This window comes from Castor canadensis, chromosome 5 (assembly GCF_047511655.1).
Source record: "Castor canadensis chromosome 5, mCasCan1.hap1v2, whole genome shotgun sequence".
Classification (NCBI taxonomy): domain Eukaryota; kingdom Metazoa; phylum Chordata; class Mammalia; order Rodentia; family Castoridae; genus Castor; species Castor canadensis.
The window spans coordinates 69,024,842-69,044,979 of NC_133390.1; the positions used below are offsets into that span (position 1 = coordinate 69,024,842).

The 20,138-nt window shown below is 32.1% G+C and overlaps 1 protein-coding gene across 5 annotated transcripts in view; it reads left to right on the plus strand.

The window, feature by feature from the left end:
- Stxbp5l (syntaxin binding protein 5L) overlaps positions 1-20,138 on the plus strand; it is a 391,328-nt gene that overhangs the window by 301,164 nt on the left and 70,026 nt on the right. For all 5 annotated transcript variants that reach the window (XM_074073244.1, XM_074073245.1, XM_074073246.1 and 2 more), the window contains 2 exons: positions 9,549-9,614; positions 17,014-17,106. In XM_074073244.1, the coding sequence (XP_073929345.1) occupies positions 9,549-9,614; positions 17,014-17,106 (159 nt within the window). The remainder of the gene's footprint in view (positions 1-9,548; positions 9,615-17,013; positions 17,107-20,138) is intronic.

The following is a 20,138-nucleotide window of genomic DNA, read 5'->3' on the forward strand; positions in this document are numbered from 1 at the left end:
GCAGGTAGGACTGGAAAACAGAGAAATTCATATAATCTCAAGGGGCTTATATTCTGGGGTTATTATAGAATTGAATCAAAATATTATTAAAAAGTATATGAAGCAACATCCCAACCCTGTCCCTGCATTGAAACTGAGATCAGAAATCAGCCCCTTGGCTAAGAGAGTAAAAAATTTTGAGTACTGGATTTAAAGGCAAAGAGAATTTTATTTTTCCTCTGTATTTTATTTTTTTGACTCCTCTTTCTTTGAATACCCAGTTTGTGACTTATTATTTTAATTATATAAATTTATAGGGTATAGTGTGATAATGCAATGAGTAAACCATATATAATGACATAGGGGTTTTCTTGTCCAATTTGAATAAAAGAACTTAATCTCGTTATAGCTGCAACCAATCTCACTATACTTCAATACTTTTTATAATTTGATCATTACATCACTTGAGCTACTTAAACAAATGAGAAAGAAAAGGATATGTGTTTATATTCAGTTTCCACTACTGTTGTATACATAGTATATACTCAGAAAGTAGAAAACATGGAAGGAATAAAAATCATGATTCATAATTAATGGGGGGAAGTCAGTGTAAACAGACTCATAGATGACCCAAATTGGAATTATCAGATAAGAACTTTTAAACAACTATTATAAAAATGTAAAGAGAAAGACAGATTAGAGTGAGTGAATATGTTTGGGAATTTCAAGAGAAAAGCTAAAACTCAGAAAAAGTATCTAATAGAAATTCTAGAACTAAAACTGTGTGAAATCAAAGGTTCACAGGATAGCTTTAGCAATATATTGAATACAGATAAATGGAAATGATCCAAACAGAAGCAGAGTTCTCTTTTAAAAAATAATTAACCAAAGTGGAATAATAATCAATAACTATCTGAAATTTTTGAAAGTTAATAAAAACACACCAACTCAAAGACCTAAGATGTTCAAAAAATCCAAAACTAGAAAAATAAAGTAAAACTTAAGAATTCATAGTCAAACTGACACCAATATAAAAGAGAAAATCCTAAAAGCAGTACAGAAACATGACTATCAACATACAAAGTAACAATGTTGTAAATAATAATTTCTCATCAGAAATAACTGAAGTCAAAGACAACAGAACATCTTTTATGTGTTGAAGAAAATTTATTTACAATCATGAATCATGTATCTATCATAAAATACCATTTCCAAATATGGAAGTAAATGAATTTGTGATTAGCATATCTGCACCATAAGAGATGGTAAGGAACTTTTGAAAGCTAAAGGAAAATAATGCCAAGTGGAGATTTATATATACAATAAAAATGAAACACACCAGCAGTAATAAATATGTGGATAAATATAATAAAACATTGTTTTTTAACTCTTTAAAAAAAGATAATCAACAAAAGGCAACAGTATATTGAGTTTATAATGATATAAGTAAAATATATGATAATAGCAAAATATGAGAAGAATGTAAATAAATTTACACTGTTATAAAATTCTTTCATCATGAGAAGTGATTTAAGAATGATTAAAGGTAAACTGTTCAATTCCAAATTCATGTTATAATCACTGTAACGGTGACTAAAATAAAATAGAGAATTATAGCTAAGAAGCCAATGTGAAGATAAAATTATTTTCTTTTCTTAAAAGACAAAATTGAGGACCAGTAGGGGAAAAGAATGAAGAGGACAAAAATGAGAAAAATAGGAATATAGTAGATGTAAACCTAACTCCATTAAAGATTATATGAAATGTAAATGTATGAAACATTACAAAAAATAGTGATTGTGAGACAAGATTAAACAAGAATCAAAGCATAAGCTGGATGTGAGATATATTTTAAGTCTAAAAACTCAAATAAGTTGAAAGGAAAAGAATTTCATAAAAATACTAACTATAAGAAGGTTGTGTGGCTACATTAAGATGAGATGAAGTAGACCTCATGGCAAAGAGATAGGTAGTTCACATTCTAAAAAGACTTGAATTATAAGGTATAAAAATCCTATACTTATAGACATTAAAATATTAAAATTATATAAAGGGAAAATTGACAAAACAAAGAAATAGAGAAATCTGCGATCATTGCTGGGAATTCATCATTTCCCCTTAGTAACTGTTAAAAGAAATACAGAAGAATTAGTAAGGATATGAACAACTTTAGGAACTCTTAACCAAGTTCACCAAACTAACATGGACACCCTACACCACAAAATTTAAAATACACACACTTTTCAAGTAAACATAAAACTTTCACAAGGCTAGACTGGAACATAAAACAAATTATAATGAATTACAAAGTATGGAAATAAGCAGAATATGCTTTCTAGCCACAAAAAGACATTGAATTAGAAATCAATAACAGAAATATGTCTGCAATTCTCTAGCATTTGGAAATTAAGGAACACATTTTAAAATATGTTTGATCTGAGTGAAAGTATCCAAATTTGTGAGATGCAGCTTAAACAGAGCTTAGAAGAAAATTTAAAACATTAGATGTTTTCTAAGAAAAAGAAATTGTTTCTCAAGTGCAGTGGCTCATACCTGTAATCTTAGCTACTCGGGAAGTGGAAATTAGGAGGATCATAATTCCAGACCAGCCCAGGCATTGAGACCCATTATCAACCAATAAAAATCCTAAATTTGGTAGTATGTGCTTGTCATTCTAATTATGTGGGCAGAAGATAGGAGGGTCACTGTCCAGGCCAGCCTGGGTATACATGTAAGACCCTTTACAAAAATAGTTAAAGCAAAAAGTCTGGGTGTGGCTCAAATGGTAGAAATCTGCCTTGCAAGTACAAGTTCCTGAGTTCAAACCCCAGTACCAGTACCACCAATAAAAGAAAGAAAAACAAATTGCAAATCCATAATAAACTTTTTTAAAGACACTAAGAAAAAAAGAAGAGCAAAGAAATACAAAATAAACAGAAGAAAGGGAATGATAAAGATTAAGAATGAATGAAATTGAAAATACGGTAGATCAACAAAACCACAATACAACCCTTCAAAAACATTACTGAAGTCTATAAAACCTGTAATACTACTGATCAAGAAAGAAGAAAAAAACATATATAGTCAATACCAAAAATGAAAAAAGGAGAATCACTATGGATTTTATAGACATTAAAAACAAAATAATATTATAAACAACTATATGACTAGAAACTGACATTTAGATGAAATTAAAACATTGAAAGATAAGACTTACCAAAACTGACTTTGAAAAATATGAATAACCTTCTTTTATAATTGTTTTAATTTAGAATGAAATATCCACCTCAAAGAAATCCACAGGCCCCAGATGGCTTCACTTATTAACACTATAAACATTTAAGGAGGAAATAGCATCAATCTTATGCAAATACCTCCAGGGAATAGAAAAAAAAAAGGGAACTATTCCAACTGGTTATCTAAGGCCAATACAACCTTGAGAACAAAAACTTGGCAAATATAATACAAAAAAAGAATAGTACAGGCCAGCCTCACTCATGAACATAGATGCCAAAATTATAAATGAAATAGTATCAAATGGAAGACAGATAAATGTAAGAATGATAAAGCATTATAATCAAGGTGTATTTATCTCAGGAATTCAAGTTTTAATATTTGACAATCAATGTAAAACAACTGATTAACATAACAAAGGAAAACATATGGTTGAGCGCATTGGCTCATGCCTGTAATCCTAGCTACTTGGGAGATGGAGATCAGGATGACTGTGGTTTGAGTCCAGCCAGACCTAAAAAGTTTAAACAATGGCTGGGCATGATGGCACACACCTGTCATCCCAACTACACAGAGAAGCTCAACTAGGAGGATCAGTTCAGGCCAGCTTGGGCCTAAAGCAAGACCCTATCTCAAAAGTAACCAAGAGGGGCATTTTAAAATGATAATGTGTAAATCAACCAAGCTATAACAATTATAAACATATATGCACCTAATAAGACTTACAAATACATGATACAATACCTGACAGAATCAAAGAGAGCAATAGATAATTCAAAATAATTATTGGAAATTTCAATATCCGGACCCAGATATGAATCCACACAGCTATGCCCACCTTATTTTTGACAAAGGTGCCAAAAACAAATGTTGCTGGGAAAAGTGGTTATCCATCTGCAAGAAACTGAAACTAGATCCATGTCTATCACCCTGTACTAGTATCAACTCAAAATGGATCAAGGACCTTAATATCATACCTGAAATTCTGAAGTTAGTACAGGAAAGAGCAGGGAATACTCTGGAAACAATAGGTATAGGCAAGGACTTCCTCAATAGAACTTCAGCAGCCCACCAACTAAGAGAAAGGATGGACAAATGGGACTACATGAAATTAAAAAGCTCCTGCACAACAAAAGAAATGGTCTATAAACTGAAGAGACTCCCACAGAGTGGGAGAAAACATTCACTAGCTATACATCAGATAAAGGACTGATAATCAGAATATATAGGGAGCTCAAAAAACTAAACTCCCCCAAAATCAATGAACCAATAAAGAAGTGGGCAACTGAAAAAAACAAAACTTTTCCAAAGAAAAAATCCAAATAGCCAAAAAACATGAAAAAATGCTTAACATCTCCCTGGCCATAAGGAAATACAAATCAAAACCACACTAAGATTCCACCTCACTCCTGTTAGAATAACTATCATCAAAAACACCACCAATGACAAATGTTGGTGAGGATGCAGGGGAAAAGGAACCCTCATACACTGCTGGTGGGAATGTAAGCTAGTACAACCACTTTGGAAAACAGTATGGAGGCTTCTTAAAAAACTAAACATAGATCTGCCATATGATCCAGCAATACCACTCTTGGGGATATACCCAAAGTAATGCGACTCAGGTTATTCCAAAGGCACCTGCACACCCATGTTTATTATAGCACTATTCACAATAGCCATGTTATGGAAATAGCCAAGATGCCCCACTACTGACAAAGGGATTAAGAAAATGTGGAGTTTATAAACAATGGAATTTTACTTAGCCACAAAGAAGAATGAAATTTTGTCATTCACAAGTAAATGGATGGAACTGGAGAATATCATCTTAAGCGAAGTTAGCCAGTCTCAGAATAACAAAAATTGTATGTTTTCCCTCATATGCAGACTTTAGACCTAAAACAAATGAAGTAATATTATTGGACATGGGTCACACGCTAAGGGGAGAATGTGTACAGGAGGAATAGGGAAATGTAGGAAACTCAAAACTTGAAAGTGTTTGATGTGCCCACTGTAGAAGAGCAAATAAAGTAATCTTAAACTGAGAGAGGCCACTATGGGAAGGGGACCAGGAAGTAGTGAAGAGATCTGGTAAAGATGAACCAATTCAGGTTGTAATACACATGTGCATGGAAACAATGCTAGGAATCCCTCTGTATAGCTATCCTTATCTCAACTAGCAAAAATGCTATGTCTTATTACCGCTTATGTCTTCTCTTCAACAAAATTGGAGAAGAAGGCAGAACAGGTTCTGGAAACATGGGGGGGTGGGAGGGAGACAGAGGGAGTGGGAGTAGGGGGAGAGATGGCCCAAACAATGTATGCACATATTAATAAATGAATAAAAAATAAAAAATTACTACAGCAGCATAACAAAATTTTAAGTTGTCTAATAGAAACAATTAGCCAGATTTGAATACAGACATCACAAACACACGATTAGTCAATAAGCATATGAAAAGTATAACTGTCAGTAGTTATAGGGGAAATTAAATTAAAATTACAGTAAAATACTATAACTGCAAGTAAAATTTTAAAAGACCAGTAATACCTAGTGCTGGTGAGAATATTGAGCAACCAGAAGTCCCATAAGCTGCTGCTAAGAATACAAAATGTACAACCTCTACCAGACCACAGTGATAAGCTTATGGAAATACTTTGGAAAAGACAAACAAAAAAGCCAAAAACTTTCAACTATATTAATAAATATATTAATTATAGTAAAGAATGGAAGACCTAAATATTTCACAATATAGTAGTTATATTTAAAATATTATATATCCTTATAATGATTTGATGAAATTTTAATGAAGTGAGGAATTTATAAGATAGATCTAAATAGAAAAAAGTGTGAATATGAAACTGTTTTGTTGGATTAAAAATAAAAAAATTTAAAACTATGATTAATTTATCTTTCACACACTTTCCACTCATTAGTTCTATAGTCAGAAAAATGTGTATTTCAAAATAATGATTGTTTGGAATAATTACATAAGATTAATGATTACTATAAAATATTTAGTGTAAAGTTTGAATTCATTGTAACTTGACACATGGAAATTGTTTTAATGTTATTAGATCCAAGTTGAACAAGAAAGCAGCTGAATTTGGAAATAACTAGGACAAACAACAGATTGAATACACAGTACAGAAATATAAAAGTGATACTTTCCAGATAAATTATGCTTAGCTCTTTAACCACCAAATTTTTCATGTTAAAATTCTGTTGAAACTCTTTCTAGCATACACTTCATACTTTCTTGCCTATTAAATATATTATAGTGACCAAATTGTAGCTCTCCTACCTCCTACTTGGAGGAATTTATGTAATAGCTTCTGACTATTGTTATTAACAAAATAGGAATAATAAGGTAACTTCTCTCACAATATCATTAACTGTGAAAGATAATTTACATAAATTAGTGTATTAAGTATAAAATAATAAATATTAGTTTTATTATTATTACTACATGTGGAACACTGGGCATTCCTTAACTTTGATTTTTTTTTTTGTATTTAACTTTTATGTTTATCATGTTATTGTTGTACTGGGGATACATTGTGACACTGACAGAAGTTCTTATAATATATCATAGTTAAATTCACCCCCTCCATCATTCTCCTTTCCTCCCCCTTTCCTGAAGAAATTTCAGCAGTTCTCATTTTTCCATTTTCATACATGAATACATAATATTTCCACCATATTCACCCTCCTGCACCCTTTCCTTACATTCTCCACATCCCACTGGTACCAACCCCCAGACAAGATCTGTTTTACCTTCCTGTTTTCCATTTTTTAAAAAAAGACATTTTAGTTTCTTTGAGGGGGTGGGGGAAGGGGGGAGAAATGACTCAAACATTGTATGCACATATGAATAAAAGAAATTAAAAAAAAAAGATTGGTATACCAGGAGTTTCATTGTGACATTTCCATGTGTATATGTCTTATAATCCAAATTGTTTTGTTCCATCTCCTTTCTACTTCAGTCCCCTTCTTGTGGTAGATTTCAACAGGTTTAAAAGTTCTGTATTCGTTCTTGTATAGAAAGTACATCAATCATATTCACCTTCTTAACTTCCTTCTTTTACCCTCCTTCTCGCATTAGTGGCCTCTCCTTAGTGTGACCTATTTTTCACAATATGATTTGTATTTGAATTGGGCCTATATTCCACAAATGAGAGAAAACCTGTGGCCGCCGTTGGCTTTCTGAACATGGTTAACTTCACTTAACTATAACTCTGATTGACTGACTCAAGGAGAATGATGGAGGGTATGAATTCAACTGTTACATATTGTAAGAACTTTTGTAAATGTCACAGTGCACCCCCAGTACAACAATAATGTATTAATAAAATAAATCTAGCAACCCTAAAATTTAAAAAAAGAGTAATGTCTTCAAAGTAATGTATTTAAGACCTGAAAACTGTTATCAACCCACCCATTAAATTGTCCTAGATCACTCACTCGTCATTACAGTTCTTCTCTCTGCCTTCTCCTATCTGTTGTTCCAAGCTACTTTTCTTAATGCTTCTAGTTCAAGTAATCTTCTCTCCTTTATGACATGCTGTTTCTAATTTGCTGTCATATATCAAAACTTGTCAGAAATCTTTTAAGAAGTGTCTAAAGTAGTTATATATTGACTATCTAGATTAATATTTATTGCTTTTTTTTTAATATAAGCTTTTTCCCTCCAATTTGTATCTTTTGAGTAGAGTGTGTTCAAGATAGTTTTAAGTTGATGAATGTTCCAGGTTAATGGTAATACTTGTATCAGTAAATATTGTAAGTATATCATGATTATATATAAAAATTTAAATATTAGATGAACATTAAAAGTCTTGAAAACTTTCAGTGAAATAAGAAATGCAGCAACTAGCATGACTTGAAGTTAGCACTCAAAGCATTGTGAACAGAATGATACAGAATGTGACAAACTATATCATGTGCTACATGTGTAATGTTTCAGTCAATGACACCACATATACAGTGGTGGTCCCACAAAATTATAATGGATCTGAAAAATGCCTAACACCTCATTTTTATTGACATTTTTCTGTGTTTAGATATGTTTAGAAACACAAAGATTTATCACTGTTCAGGTGTGTAGCCTAGAAGCAATAACCTATACAGCCTGGGTGTTTAGAAGGCTGTACCATCTAGGTTTGTGTAAGCGCACTCTGTGATATGCATGCAATGACAAAAATCACCTGATGACATTTCTCAGGACAGACTCCCATTAGTAAGTGACATTTGACTATGCTATGAGTTCTGGGTTCTGTGTAAGCTCTGTCATTGACTTAGTTTTATTATTTTATTTATTCAAATAGCTTTAACTGTAGGAATTTATAGTTTCTTGTCTATAAAACATAACAGTTAAACTACATTTTCACTGTTGGCCTTTTCAGTTGCAAAATTCTATGATTTTTTTGCACCTACAGAAAATTTATTGGTACAAATTGCAAAAAGGAGAAGATGAAATATGAACAATGAAAATTTTAGTCATTTACAGTACTCTCACATGTTTCTGATTATGGGAACTTACATTTAAGTATAAATTCTGAATATTTATTTACAAAGGAAAAAGTATATGAGATATCCATCAAGGACAGAAAAACTATAATAAAGTGTGTTTTACAAATGACACAATAATGCAAAGTTGCAGATAGTGGGAATTATAAAATGTGTATTAATCTGTTGTGCCTCTCCTTGTATGTGTCAGGAATTGATAGACTAGAAAGTAAGAAATCTTATTTTAATACAAGGATGTAGTGCTTGTTATAAGAAATAATGTGAATGTTATGGAACAACTTAGTATGTAATATAAAAATAATCATAAAAATTTAAACATGTGATAGATCTTTAAAGATCCTTTAAAAGCCAATAGCCTTTTCTCCTGAAGTAGATTTTATTATGCCTTTTTAGACCCTGTTCCTATTTCTTATTATTCTTAAATATATTTTCTGATAAAAATGTATCATTTATTAAAGTAGATAATTCATGTCAAAACAAAAAAGGAATTTTATCTTTCTATCATCCATGTTAAATTACCCTGTCAGTCAGTTATTGCTCCTTTTTCCTGAAACACTTACTTAAACAAATTTTCAGAATAATATGGGCTTGGTAAAGTAATTTTCACGGGAAAAGGTCCTTTTTAAATTTAAAGGAATTAAGAAATAAAAGTCTCTCTCTCTTTCTCTCTCTCTCTCTCCTCTCTCTCTCTCCCTCCTCTCTTTCTTCTCTTTCTCTCTCTCTCTCCTTTCTCTCTCCTTTCTCTCTCTCTCTCTCCTTTCTCTCTTTCTCTCTCTCTCTCTTTTTATCTCTGTCACTGTATTTTCAGGTTTAACTGAACTGAATGATAGTCCAGGTCCCCTGGAACTTGAGCGCTGCAAGTCTCCCACTTCAGGTAAACATGAGTGGTATTTTTTAAGCTTCTGGTAATTCACTGTAATAAACTATTGCTTTGTTGTCATAATTTTTATAATATTAAATGAATAGTTTCAGTAGTTATAGTTCAGTTTCTGAAAATTAACCACAGGCAACTTTAATTCCAAAATCAAATAGAAATGGATGTCTTTAAAAATATTCCTGGCCTAAAATAAGATTTAAAGTTTAAGTGCCATATTATAAAGACATTTTAAAGAAAGATTATTTTGTAGATAAATTAAAATGCTTAATAAGTATCAAATAAAAAAGGTACTCTTAGTTGGGCACCAATTGCTCATGCCTGTAATCCTAGCTACTTGGAAAGCTGAGATCAGGAGGATTGCAGTTCGAGGCTTGCCCAGCCAAAAAGTTAGCAAGACCCCATGTCAGCCAATAGTTGGTGGGCACAGTGGCATGAGCTTGTCATCCCAAGCTATTCAGAAGGCTAGGATCAGGAGGATTGTGTTTCCAGGCTGGTCTGGGCAAAATATAATACCCTATCTCCAAAATAACCAGAGCAAAAAGGGCTGCAAATAGTAGAACAAGCACAAAGCCCTGAGCTCAAATCCCGGTACTGCCAACATTTAAAGAAAAATAGGTGATTTTATACAGAAACTTTGTCATCTTATGGCAAGGGCTGAATTGGTGGGAAATATAAAGCATAGGTTCAGGAGTAAACAAAAACGTTTCTCTGGACCACCATTTTGAAAATGCGTATTTACTGACAGAAAGAAAAATGATAATATAATGTTATGAAATAATACATCAAAATAAAGTGTGAGCCCATTAAAATATGTATGTAAATATGAAGATAAAAATTATTACAGATAAATCCTTAAGGTATGCAAAAAATTAACAGAAACTTAGGTGATGGGATTACAAGTAGTTAAGTTAAATTTTAACTTACCTGATTTTCCTATAATTAATATGTAATAATTTTCCTATAATTAATATGTAATAATGTATAAATTTTAAGCACCCAAAAATATTAGGTATATCTTTTATGCTGAATGGTAGATCTGGTTTTACAGAGTATCAAAAGAGGGGGCTGAGGATACAGCTAAGTGGTAGAATGGTTGCCAAGAATATGGAAGGCCCTGATTTTGAACTCCAGCACTACAAAACTATAAAATGATATCAGAGTATCAAAAGATTGTTGTCCTGTTTATTTACATTATTTTTGTTTGAAACATATTAGCTTATAAAAATTTAAGATGTCTTTGTAAAGCATGTACTTATACTTTAGAAATTAAGAATTACAACATTTCTTCAAAAGTTGGTAATTCCTTTAAAAGTTGTTAATTCTTTATTCTTATTCTTAAGGAATCTAGGATTTCTAGAACCTAATTTTGTCCTATATGTTTTTTCTTTTAATTTTTACTATATTGCTTTTATTTTAAAAACTGCCTCACTCATTTACCCTTTCTTTTGCATTCTTATTGGCACCATCCTTGTCTTTATTTCCTTTATTCATATATATTGGCACCATCCTAATGTATGTCATATTTCAAAGTTAACTTCCTTAAAATATTAGTTTGGTAATATTTTCTCACAGTTAGAAATCTTTAATATAATACAGTATCCCATATCAAATTTCTATACTTGACTTTAAATTATCATCTATAATCTGAATGTGAATAATAAATATGTATCTATACAGTTCAAAAAAGAAAATAAGCATCAAATCAATTTTAAAAGATTTTTGTTAATCTCATAGGTTGAAAGGATATGTCAAATTTATTAAATAAAAAAAATTTTACCTTTTACATACTATAATTAGTGTTGAATACCTTTTTGTATGTTTAAGAGGTCTTTAAATATTTTGTTTTGTGAATCATCTGTAGACCTGTTTTCCCTTTTTATATATCAATTACTAGCACCTTTTCATAGGGAGACTCTCTCTTTTGGTGGATCTTGAGTCTGAAGGTAGGGCTTCACACTTGCAAAGTAGTACTCTACTGCTTGAGCCACATCTCCAGTCCATTTTGCTCTGGTTATTTTGGAGATGGGGGTTTCATAAACTATTTGCCTGGGCTAGCCTCCAACTGTGATCCTCCAGATCTCAACCTCTCAAGTAGCTAAGACTACAGGCAAGAACCACCTGCACCCAGTTTAGGAGATTATCTCTTTATGACACAAGATCCAAATGCTTTTCTCAATTTAACTTTCAACTTTGCTGTGGTATTTCTTTCCTTGGGTAGTTTCTGGTAATCAGACATTGATATTTTAAGGTTCTTCTTTCTTTACACCTAACAGTTTAATTACCGTTAGAATTGCTTACTCTATGAAGTTTGAGTAACATCTTCCAATTAAATCTGTTACCTCCTGTGGTTTTTTTTTTTTCATTTTGTATATTTGGTTTGTTCTTTTTAAAGATAAATATCTTCATTACAGAAATTGTGCAATCATATGCAAAAGTTGGCATTCTATTTTTCTTTAATTGTAGTAACAGTCGATTTTATTTTTTACTTAGCCTCAAACAATAGGTTTAATTTTTATTTTTAACTTATTAACAGCTATTTTTGTCTTTATTAGGTACTTTTGCTTTCCTTTGGTTATTTCTTTTTTCATCTGTTTGTGGTATACAGTTACTTAATTCTTTTGTTTACTATTCCTTACGTATTGATATAAGTAGTCAATGCTAAATTTCCCTTTGAACTCTACACCAAATTTATCAAATAATTTTTCACAAATGTAGATTTTATTAGCATTATTTTCTATATAATGAGCAATTTGCTTTTCTTTCTTTGACCCTAGTTATTAAGGTGAGTATGTAGCATTATGTAGTTAAGTCTTTGGTGTTCTTATATATATTCTGAGTATTAGGCAATATTAAAATAATATACTAATAATGTGTCACACGTTCTTTGTATTTACTACTTTTATTTTTAATAATATTTTTGCTGAGTATAAGATTCAATTGGTAGAATACCTGCCTACCTAGCAAGTGCAAACTCCAGTGCCACAAAAAAGTATATTTAGGCTGTCTTAGTTTTTGTGCAGATATTTAAAAACCATATCTACAGATTAAAGCATAATGTTTGCCATTTCTTACCATTGTTCATTTCAGTGTTCATTGTTCATTTCATATTACACTTTCTTCACCTGAGTTTCACCTTGTTTACTATTTACCATAATTCTTTACTAGTACTATACTCTTATTTTTCTATTTTGAAATTTTGGACTACCTTGGCCCTAACTACTTTTGGGCAAACCTTTTTTTTTTAAGTTATAATACATAAACCTCAAAGTGCATACATCTTAGGAGTTCAGTTGGATTTATTTTACAAGTGAATCCACCATGTAAATAATACCAAGATCAAGATAGAAAATGTCATTGGAACCTCAAGAGCTTCTCTCAAGTACCTCTTAGCCACTAATCTCCATAAGGGTACCAAGTAATCTGACTTTTATCAGTATATATTATTAGTTTTATGGGGTTTATTAGTATAAATTAGTATTATGGTACTCTCACATGAATGAAATCCTATAGAATTTACTTTTTCTTGCTTATTTTGCTCAACATTATTTACATATTACATTCATCAATGTTGCAGCATTATTTTTCGTTGCTATGTAATAATTATATGAATATACCTCAATTTATTGTTGCTGGAACATTTAGATGGTTTTCAGCTTGGAGCTAGTTATAAATGAGGCCACTATACAACCAATCTTGTACATTTTTAATGCAAATATAATCTCATTTCTATTGTATTTGTATGTGAAAGTGAAATTTTGAGGATACACGTCACACAGAAGTTCAACTTTAGTAAATATGACCAATGAGTTTTCTAAAGTAGTTGCACTGATTTTAACTCCCACTTAAAATGTTCAAGAGTTCTATTTGTTCCATATGCTTACCTATGTTTAATATTAGGATGTTTTTAAAGCATCCTAATATTAGTGTATATAGTAATATCTCATTGCATATTAAATAGGATTGCATTAGACATCCCTGGTGCCTAGTGATTTTTAGGAATTTTAAAATAAAAAATTTTAAATAAAATATGTGTACTGGTTGTTAAAATCTTTTTTTTGTGAAGTATTTAAGGCTTTTGCTCACGGCTATTGGATTGTCAACTTTTTTATTGATTTATTATTTACTTATTTACAGGAAGTATGTGTGTGTGTTTTGGATAAAGGTCTTTTTGGATATATGTATATTTACATATATACTATATATATATATATGTATTTTATATGGATAAAAATATCTTCTCCCACTCTGTAGTTTTCCTTCTACTCTCTTAAAGTCAGTAATAATGCTAGTACAATTCAATTTACCAATCTTTTGTTTTGTTGTTAGTGCTTTATGTGTTCTGTTTAAAGAAAATCTTTGTTAACTCCAAGATCATGAAGCTTTCTTCCCCCATATTATCATCTAGAGGCCTTATTGTTTTGCCCTTTGTATTTAAGTTAAAGTCCTGTTTGGAATTTACTTCTGTGTAATGTAAGGAAGAAGCCAAAGTTAATTTATACTATTTAATATGCAATTATTAAGCAAAATGTATAGAGAAATTACCCTCACTGCACTGAAGTGGAAATTTTGTCAAAAATGAGTAGACTTTACTATGTGGAGTTGTGTGTGTGTTTGTAGACTTTGTGTCCTATTCCATTAGCATGGCCTGTTTACTGTCATTTATTCAAACCACACTCTTTTAGTTACTGTAGTTTGATAAAAATTGCTGAGTTATAGTTTCTCCAATTTTGTTTTTGGGGTTTTTTTTTAAATTGTTTTAGCTGTTCTAAGTTTTTTGTATTTCCATATAACTTTCAGAAATAATTCTCTTTCACATAAATATGCTTAGATTTCATTGCAATTTTAAAGGATCTATAGACCTGTAGGTTGCATATAACTCACATATTCAAAAACAATTTTCCTTTTGGTATCACACATTGATGTTGTGCTCTTTATCTCAGTAATGTTTTTCATCTTTTAGTTTTCTTTGTAGAGGTCTTACATATCTTTCATTAAATTTATTTCTTTTCATTTGATTTTTCTTCCATTTTAAATGTTTTTTTTTAAATTATTCCTATCTATAGTATAAAAATGCAATTGATTATTTTGGCAGTATTGGGGATTGAACTCAGGCACTCTGCCACTTGAAGCATGCCTCCAGTCCTCTTGCTATTAGTTTGTTTTTGAGATAGGTTCTCACACTTTTGCCTGGTATGGCTTCAGTATATGACCTCCTACCTCTGCCTCCTAAGTAACTGGGATTGCAGGCATGTTCACCACAGCTAGCTTAATTTTTATATATTGAGCTTGCATACAGCTAACTTGTGAAATTCTTTAATTCTAATTGGTTATAAATTCTTTTGGATTATCTATGTACCCAATTATGCCCCTTTCTAAAGAAAAATATTGACTAGAATCTCCAAATATTATTGAATACATACAGTATAAGCAACATCTTTTCCTTGTTCCCAATCTCAGTATTTCATAATTAGCTATGATAATTGCTGAACGTTTTTGATAAATATCCTGCTTCTAGCCTGCTACCTTTGGTGTTCCTTCTTTTATCAAGGTTAGAGCAGATCTAGAAACATCACCAACTTTTTGTCTCAAGACAGCCTGAGGGAACTCTGTATGCAATCAAGTAGATTGCTTTAAAGTAGAAAAGTTTTGAGTTTGGAGTATGTTTTTTGGGGGCAAAAATGACATACTATGATAAGATTCACTGATCACTTTGATACTAATAATGGCAATTGGATGTTGCTATATTTCTTAATGTATAAATACCATTTAATAGTCAATACTCTTCTTGGGTTCTTTCTCTTTTTAATTTTTCCTTTAGTGCAGTGGTTCTCAAACTAAAGCTACATCAAAATCAGGTGACAAGTGTTACTACACAGATTGCTGCGGGCCAAAGATTCTAATTCAGTAGATCTAGAGTGAGGCCTGAAATTTTGCATTTCTAGCAAGATCCCAGCTGGTGTTAATGTTTCTAGTCTCTGAGCCACTGCAGCACCATTGCCATGCTAAGATTATAGTTAGTGGTGGAGCACTTGCCTAAAAAGTGAGAGGCCCTGGGTTCAATCCCAGTAAGGGGCTGTGGGGGTGGGAGGGAGGAAAGAAAGAGAAAGAGGAAGAATCATTGTCCTGCAGAACATTTTTAAAAATATTTTTCACTAGTTAACCTCCCCAGTGCTATATATTTTGGGAACTTAGAGTTCTATCCCTTTAAATCTAATGAAAATATTGAAAGTATATTCGAGTTAGGACATAGGGAAGCCAGGACTTGGTAATCATTTTATGTCTCTGGTTTTCCATGTGGATCTCAAATTCAGTAAACTATACCCCAGAAATGTATGGGTAATATAAAAGTGAAGGTTCAGACTATTAAATATTTTCTTGAGGCTAAAAAAGAAAACAGAGTAGAAATTGGGAGCTGAAAGAATCCAGTGAACCAACTGGAATGCTGATGTGCTCAGGTTCAGAATAATATGTTTCTTTCGTAATATTTATTCATCTACTCAACTACTTAGCAACTAATTTTCAGTTAGACATTACACTATCCATTGAAGATAAATTAATGAAAAAATAAACATATTTCATCACAAATGTAACTTATGGCTTATCTTTAGACACAACCGTCACCCTATAATTATGCAAATTGTTAATACTTTTTAAATCCTTTTTCACTCACCATGTAAAGTTGTGCAATTTGTGTCCTATACACACTCACTTTCCAAGAGGGTAAGTAAGTACTAACATTAAGCCCTTGTTGAAAGTTAGCTCCACTTTCTTGGCACAGAACTTTAATTCCGTAATGAGAACAGTCCTTTTTTAGACAAAAAGTTGAAAACATCAAGCTTTTAACTACAAGGTTGTGTCTTTCCACAAGCTGTACCTTTTATTTTAATCCCTTACCCAGATGTATATCTTTTTCTAGGCTAACATCTGATCCTGACACTGTCACTTCCTTTATAGCTATCCACCCTCATAATTCTCAGTGTCCAAAATCTACAAAAGACTTATTATGGATCAACTAAAGGTTAGGGTGACAAAAATGTTTATCTTTATTCAAGATCTCTATTTAAATATCATAGAGGTTAGTGTCACAAAATAGTAAAAAAAAAAAAAAAAAAGTACTCTTTTTCTCAGGCTTACACTAGAGCTGGGATCTTATAGCCTAGTTTGAATATTCCTTCTGGATAAATTCTATGTCCCTAAAGTCCCACTACATCCTTTAAGAAGCTCTTTTCTGTCTTCTGAACAGTCCTGTTGTGGCAATACCTATGTTTATTTCATGTAAAGGCACAAAATAGAGACTGTGCCGTACAGTTAGGAAATTTACCTTTAAGGTTAATTCTTGGTTCACTTACTTGGGTTAAGAAATTACATGCCAATAGTTTTGTATTCCTTCCTTTAGGACTTGCTACCAGAACTCCTGAGGCAGCACTAGGCTTTTATAGGAATGAAATACCAGCTGTGAGACAGAGGAATCAAGTACATCACTTCCCAGGTAACTGTGAAAATCTTTTCTATGAACAAAGCAAAATATTGTTTCTCCACAATTTTCTAGACTTCACAATTTTTCTCAAGACTTTTTTCTTTGTTGTACTGAAAATACAGGTCTCTCATAGTAAATAAGGACAGATTTCCTGAAGACATTGTTAAAACCAGAGACACTGATTTCATAATATATAAAGTATGAATTCTTGAAGTTTCTGTGAAAGGCTTTGAAACATTCCATAGAATTTTTAACTATTAACCTAAATAGTTTCATCAGGCCTGTAAGAAATAAGGGAGAATTCAGAGAAAATTTATGAAAACTTATGAGCCCTAATGTAATGAGATATTATAAAATTCTCTGTAATTCTTCATAATACAATGAAATATTTTCTATAATCAACAACCATGATTATCATGGAGACTCCACCAAAGAATTATCTCTTTAGAAGTATTAGTTGTAACTTAGCCATGACAAAATAGAAATTCTTCACTAGAAATCAAAAAGTGAATCCAGTTTTTCAAGAAACAACTAATCAGTAGGTTTGAATAAGAAACTTCTACCCTATAGTAGTAGCCATATTCATACATTGATTCAAGGTTTAACCTGCTCCTAAAATTTTGATTCAGATGTACAACCAAGGTCTTTTTCAGACTTATTTAAGGCTAGTACAACAACCCTCTGATGAACCAAGTGCACTACCCACTGACTTTGCATTGCATTAGGAGTTGGTAAAAAGGGCATAAATAGGTGATTGAAGGAGATGGTACAACCAAGACACATGAGGCCACCTATACAAAAGCATGATGTGATGCCTAAGTTCCATTTGTCTTTAGGGCTGAGCATATGATCTCTTTCTGGCCTAAGTGTGGTAAGCCACCAAACTGATTTCCCTGTTCATTACTATATTGGACTTAAGTTTGGATAGCATGAGTCTAGGAGTAGAGATAAATAGTTTTGCAAAGGCTTATAAACTGGTGCTGTTGTGGAGCTTGGCCATCATATCCTCTTTAGGCCTGAATTTATAGATAAATGTTAATGTGCATATTTCCATAAGCCAGTCCTTTCGCATAAAGAAGAAGGAGAAGAGAGAATCAAACTGTCATAGGTCTAATACTTGTTGAAACAACATTCCCTGAACTCAGCTAGAATTCCTGTTACTATTTGCTGTGTTATTTTTTATGATCCAAAACAAACAGTTTTTCATTATCTGAAAAATTAAAGAAACTGTTCTATGTGAGGAGATTTTTATACAACTCATTATGAATCAAGTGATAATGTCACCCTAAAAAGAGACAGTGGAATCTTAAGACATGCTGTTGGTTCAGAGCAAAAAATGTAACAGAACTATGTGCTTCCAAATGCTCTTGTAATAGAGGCACTACTATCCTTAAAACTACCACTTTCTATTCCTCACTAGAAAATGGAAGACCAAATTTTATGAGAGGAAAAATGTAATAAAGAAGGAACTCAAAAAAAAAAGCCCTAAGCTTGAAAAAATCTATTTATAATCACTTTTGTAAACACAGCAAAGTTGTATATCTAGCTATATATCTATCTATACCTGTTTCTATATTTAATTGAACAACTAAGAGCAGTATCACTTTCTTTTGTGGAAAATCTGAGATGCATCTCAGGAAGTGCTTCCTGTGGAACTGTCCAAAGGAAAGTCCTGTAGATTGGTTAATATTCATGAAGCTCTAAAGCATTGTTTCTCAAAATGTAATCTGTTAACCTTTTGACATTGGTATCACTTACAATATTTCTTAAAATACACATTTCTGCAGATCTGAGAGTACCTGGAGGTGGCATGAATTATCCTCAGGTGCTTTAAAATCTGGCCTATGGAACTAGAATCAGTTACTCTTATTGCTCCAGTGTTTAAAACTGAAATGAATGGTAAATGGTAAAGAAAAGTAGCTTAAACTTGAATAGAAGGAAATTTTGTAGCAATTATAGCAACTCAAAATTTGAATTTTTCTTAACTCTTTGAAGGTTTCTATCATGGAAGTAGTCAACATGAAATGGGAAGAATATTGTAGAAGAAACAGTGGATTTTGAATGGGAGATTGGCTTACGTGGCCTGTCAGTTTTCCTTTGAGCTCTCTTCCCTGTGCAGACTGCTAAGCCAATGAGTAGAAAGAAGTTTCTATTTCTGTTTTCTCTCCTTTGGTTAATATTATGAAATGAGAATGGCATATACATTCTATCTTAGATAGCAGTAAAAAATAAAGACATTTGGAGAGCTGCATTCCCATGGGTGCATTACAAAATTTTCTTTTCTCAGGAGGCCTTGGAAGTGGGGAAGGAGGAACAAAAAGACATTTAGGGAAGGTGCGGGAGGGTTGCCAAAGGCCTGGGCAGGGTGACCTGGATCATCTGGCACCCTGCTGAATGGGTACATCTTGTGTAGAAGGGTCCTTGGATTTCCCCCAACCCCACCCTCACCTCCAGCCATGTTGATGGCAGAGGCAGAGAAGATAAGAATTTATAACCTGTTTTCTTGCTGGAGGAAAACTTGTCATCTGGCTTTGCAGAGAATGTTCCACCGTACGCTCATAGTACATTATCTATACCATGTGCTAGGATATCACATTTAAAAGGACAAAAAAAAAATAAAATACTTGAATGAGCTTATATTATAATATTAATATTATTGAGAGTATCTGCTTTCCAGGCTGAAGTGATTCATTCATTATTCTAGTCCTGCTTTAGTCCTTTGTAATTTGTGGTAATTATGCTTTTCTTTTTAATAAAAAAAATGTATAAAAATAAAAACTTGAAAAGGCAAAAAAAATTTTTCTTTTATTCAAGCTCAATCTACTCTCTCTTACCATTTACCAATTTGTCTCAGTTCAAACCTCTGGAGCAATAAAGAATAATTGATTCTTTCACATGCCAGATCTTAAAGCACTTGAAGACACTTATGGCCACTTCCAGGCAATAAGTATTAATAAGTTTTCTGAATGCATTTCTAATGTTACTTTCCTCTTACCTTCTAACACTTTAATTTTCTAGGTAATTTGAAAGATGAGTAAGAATTT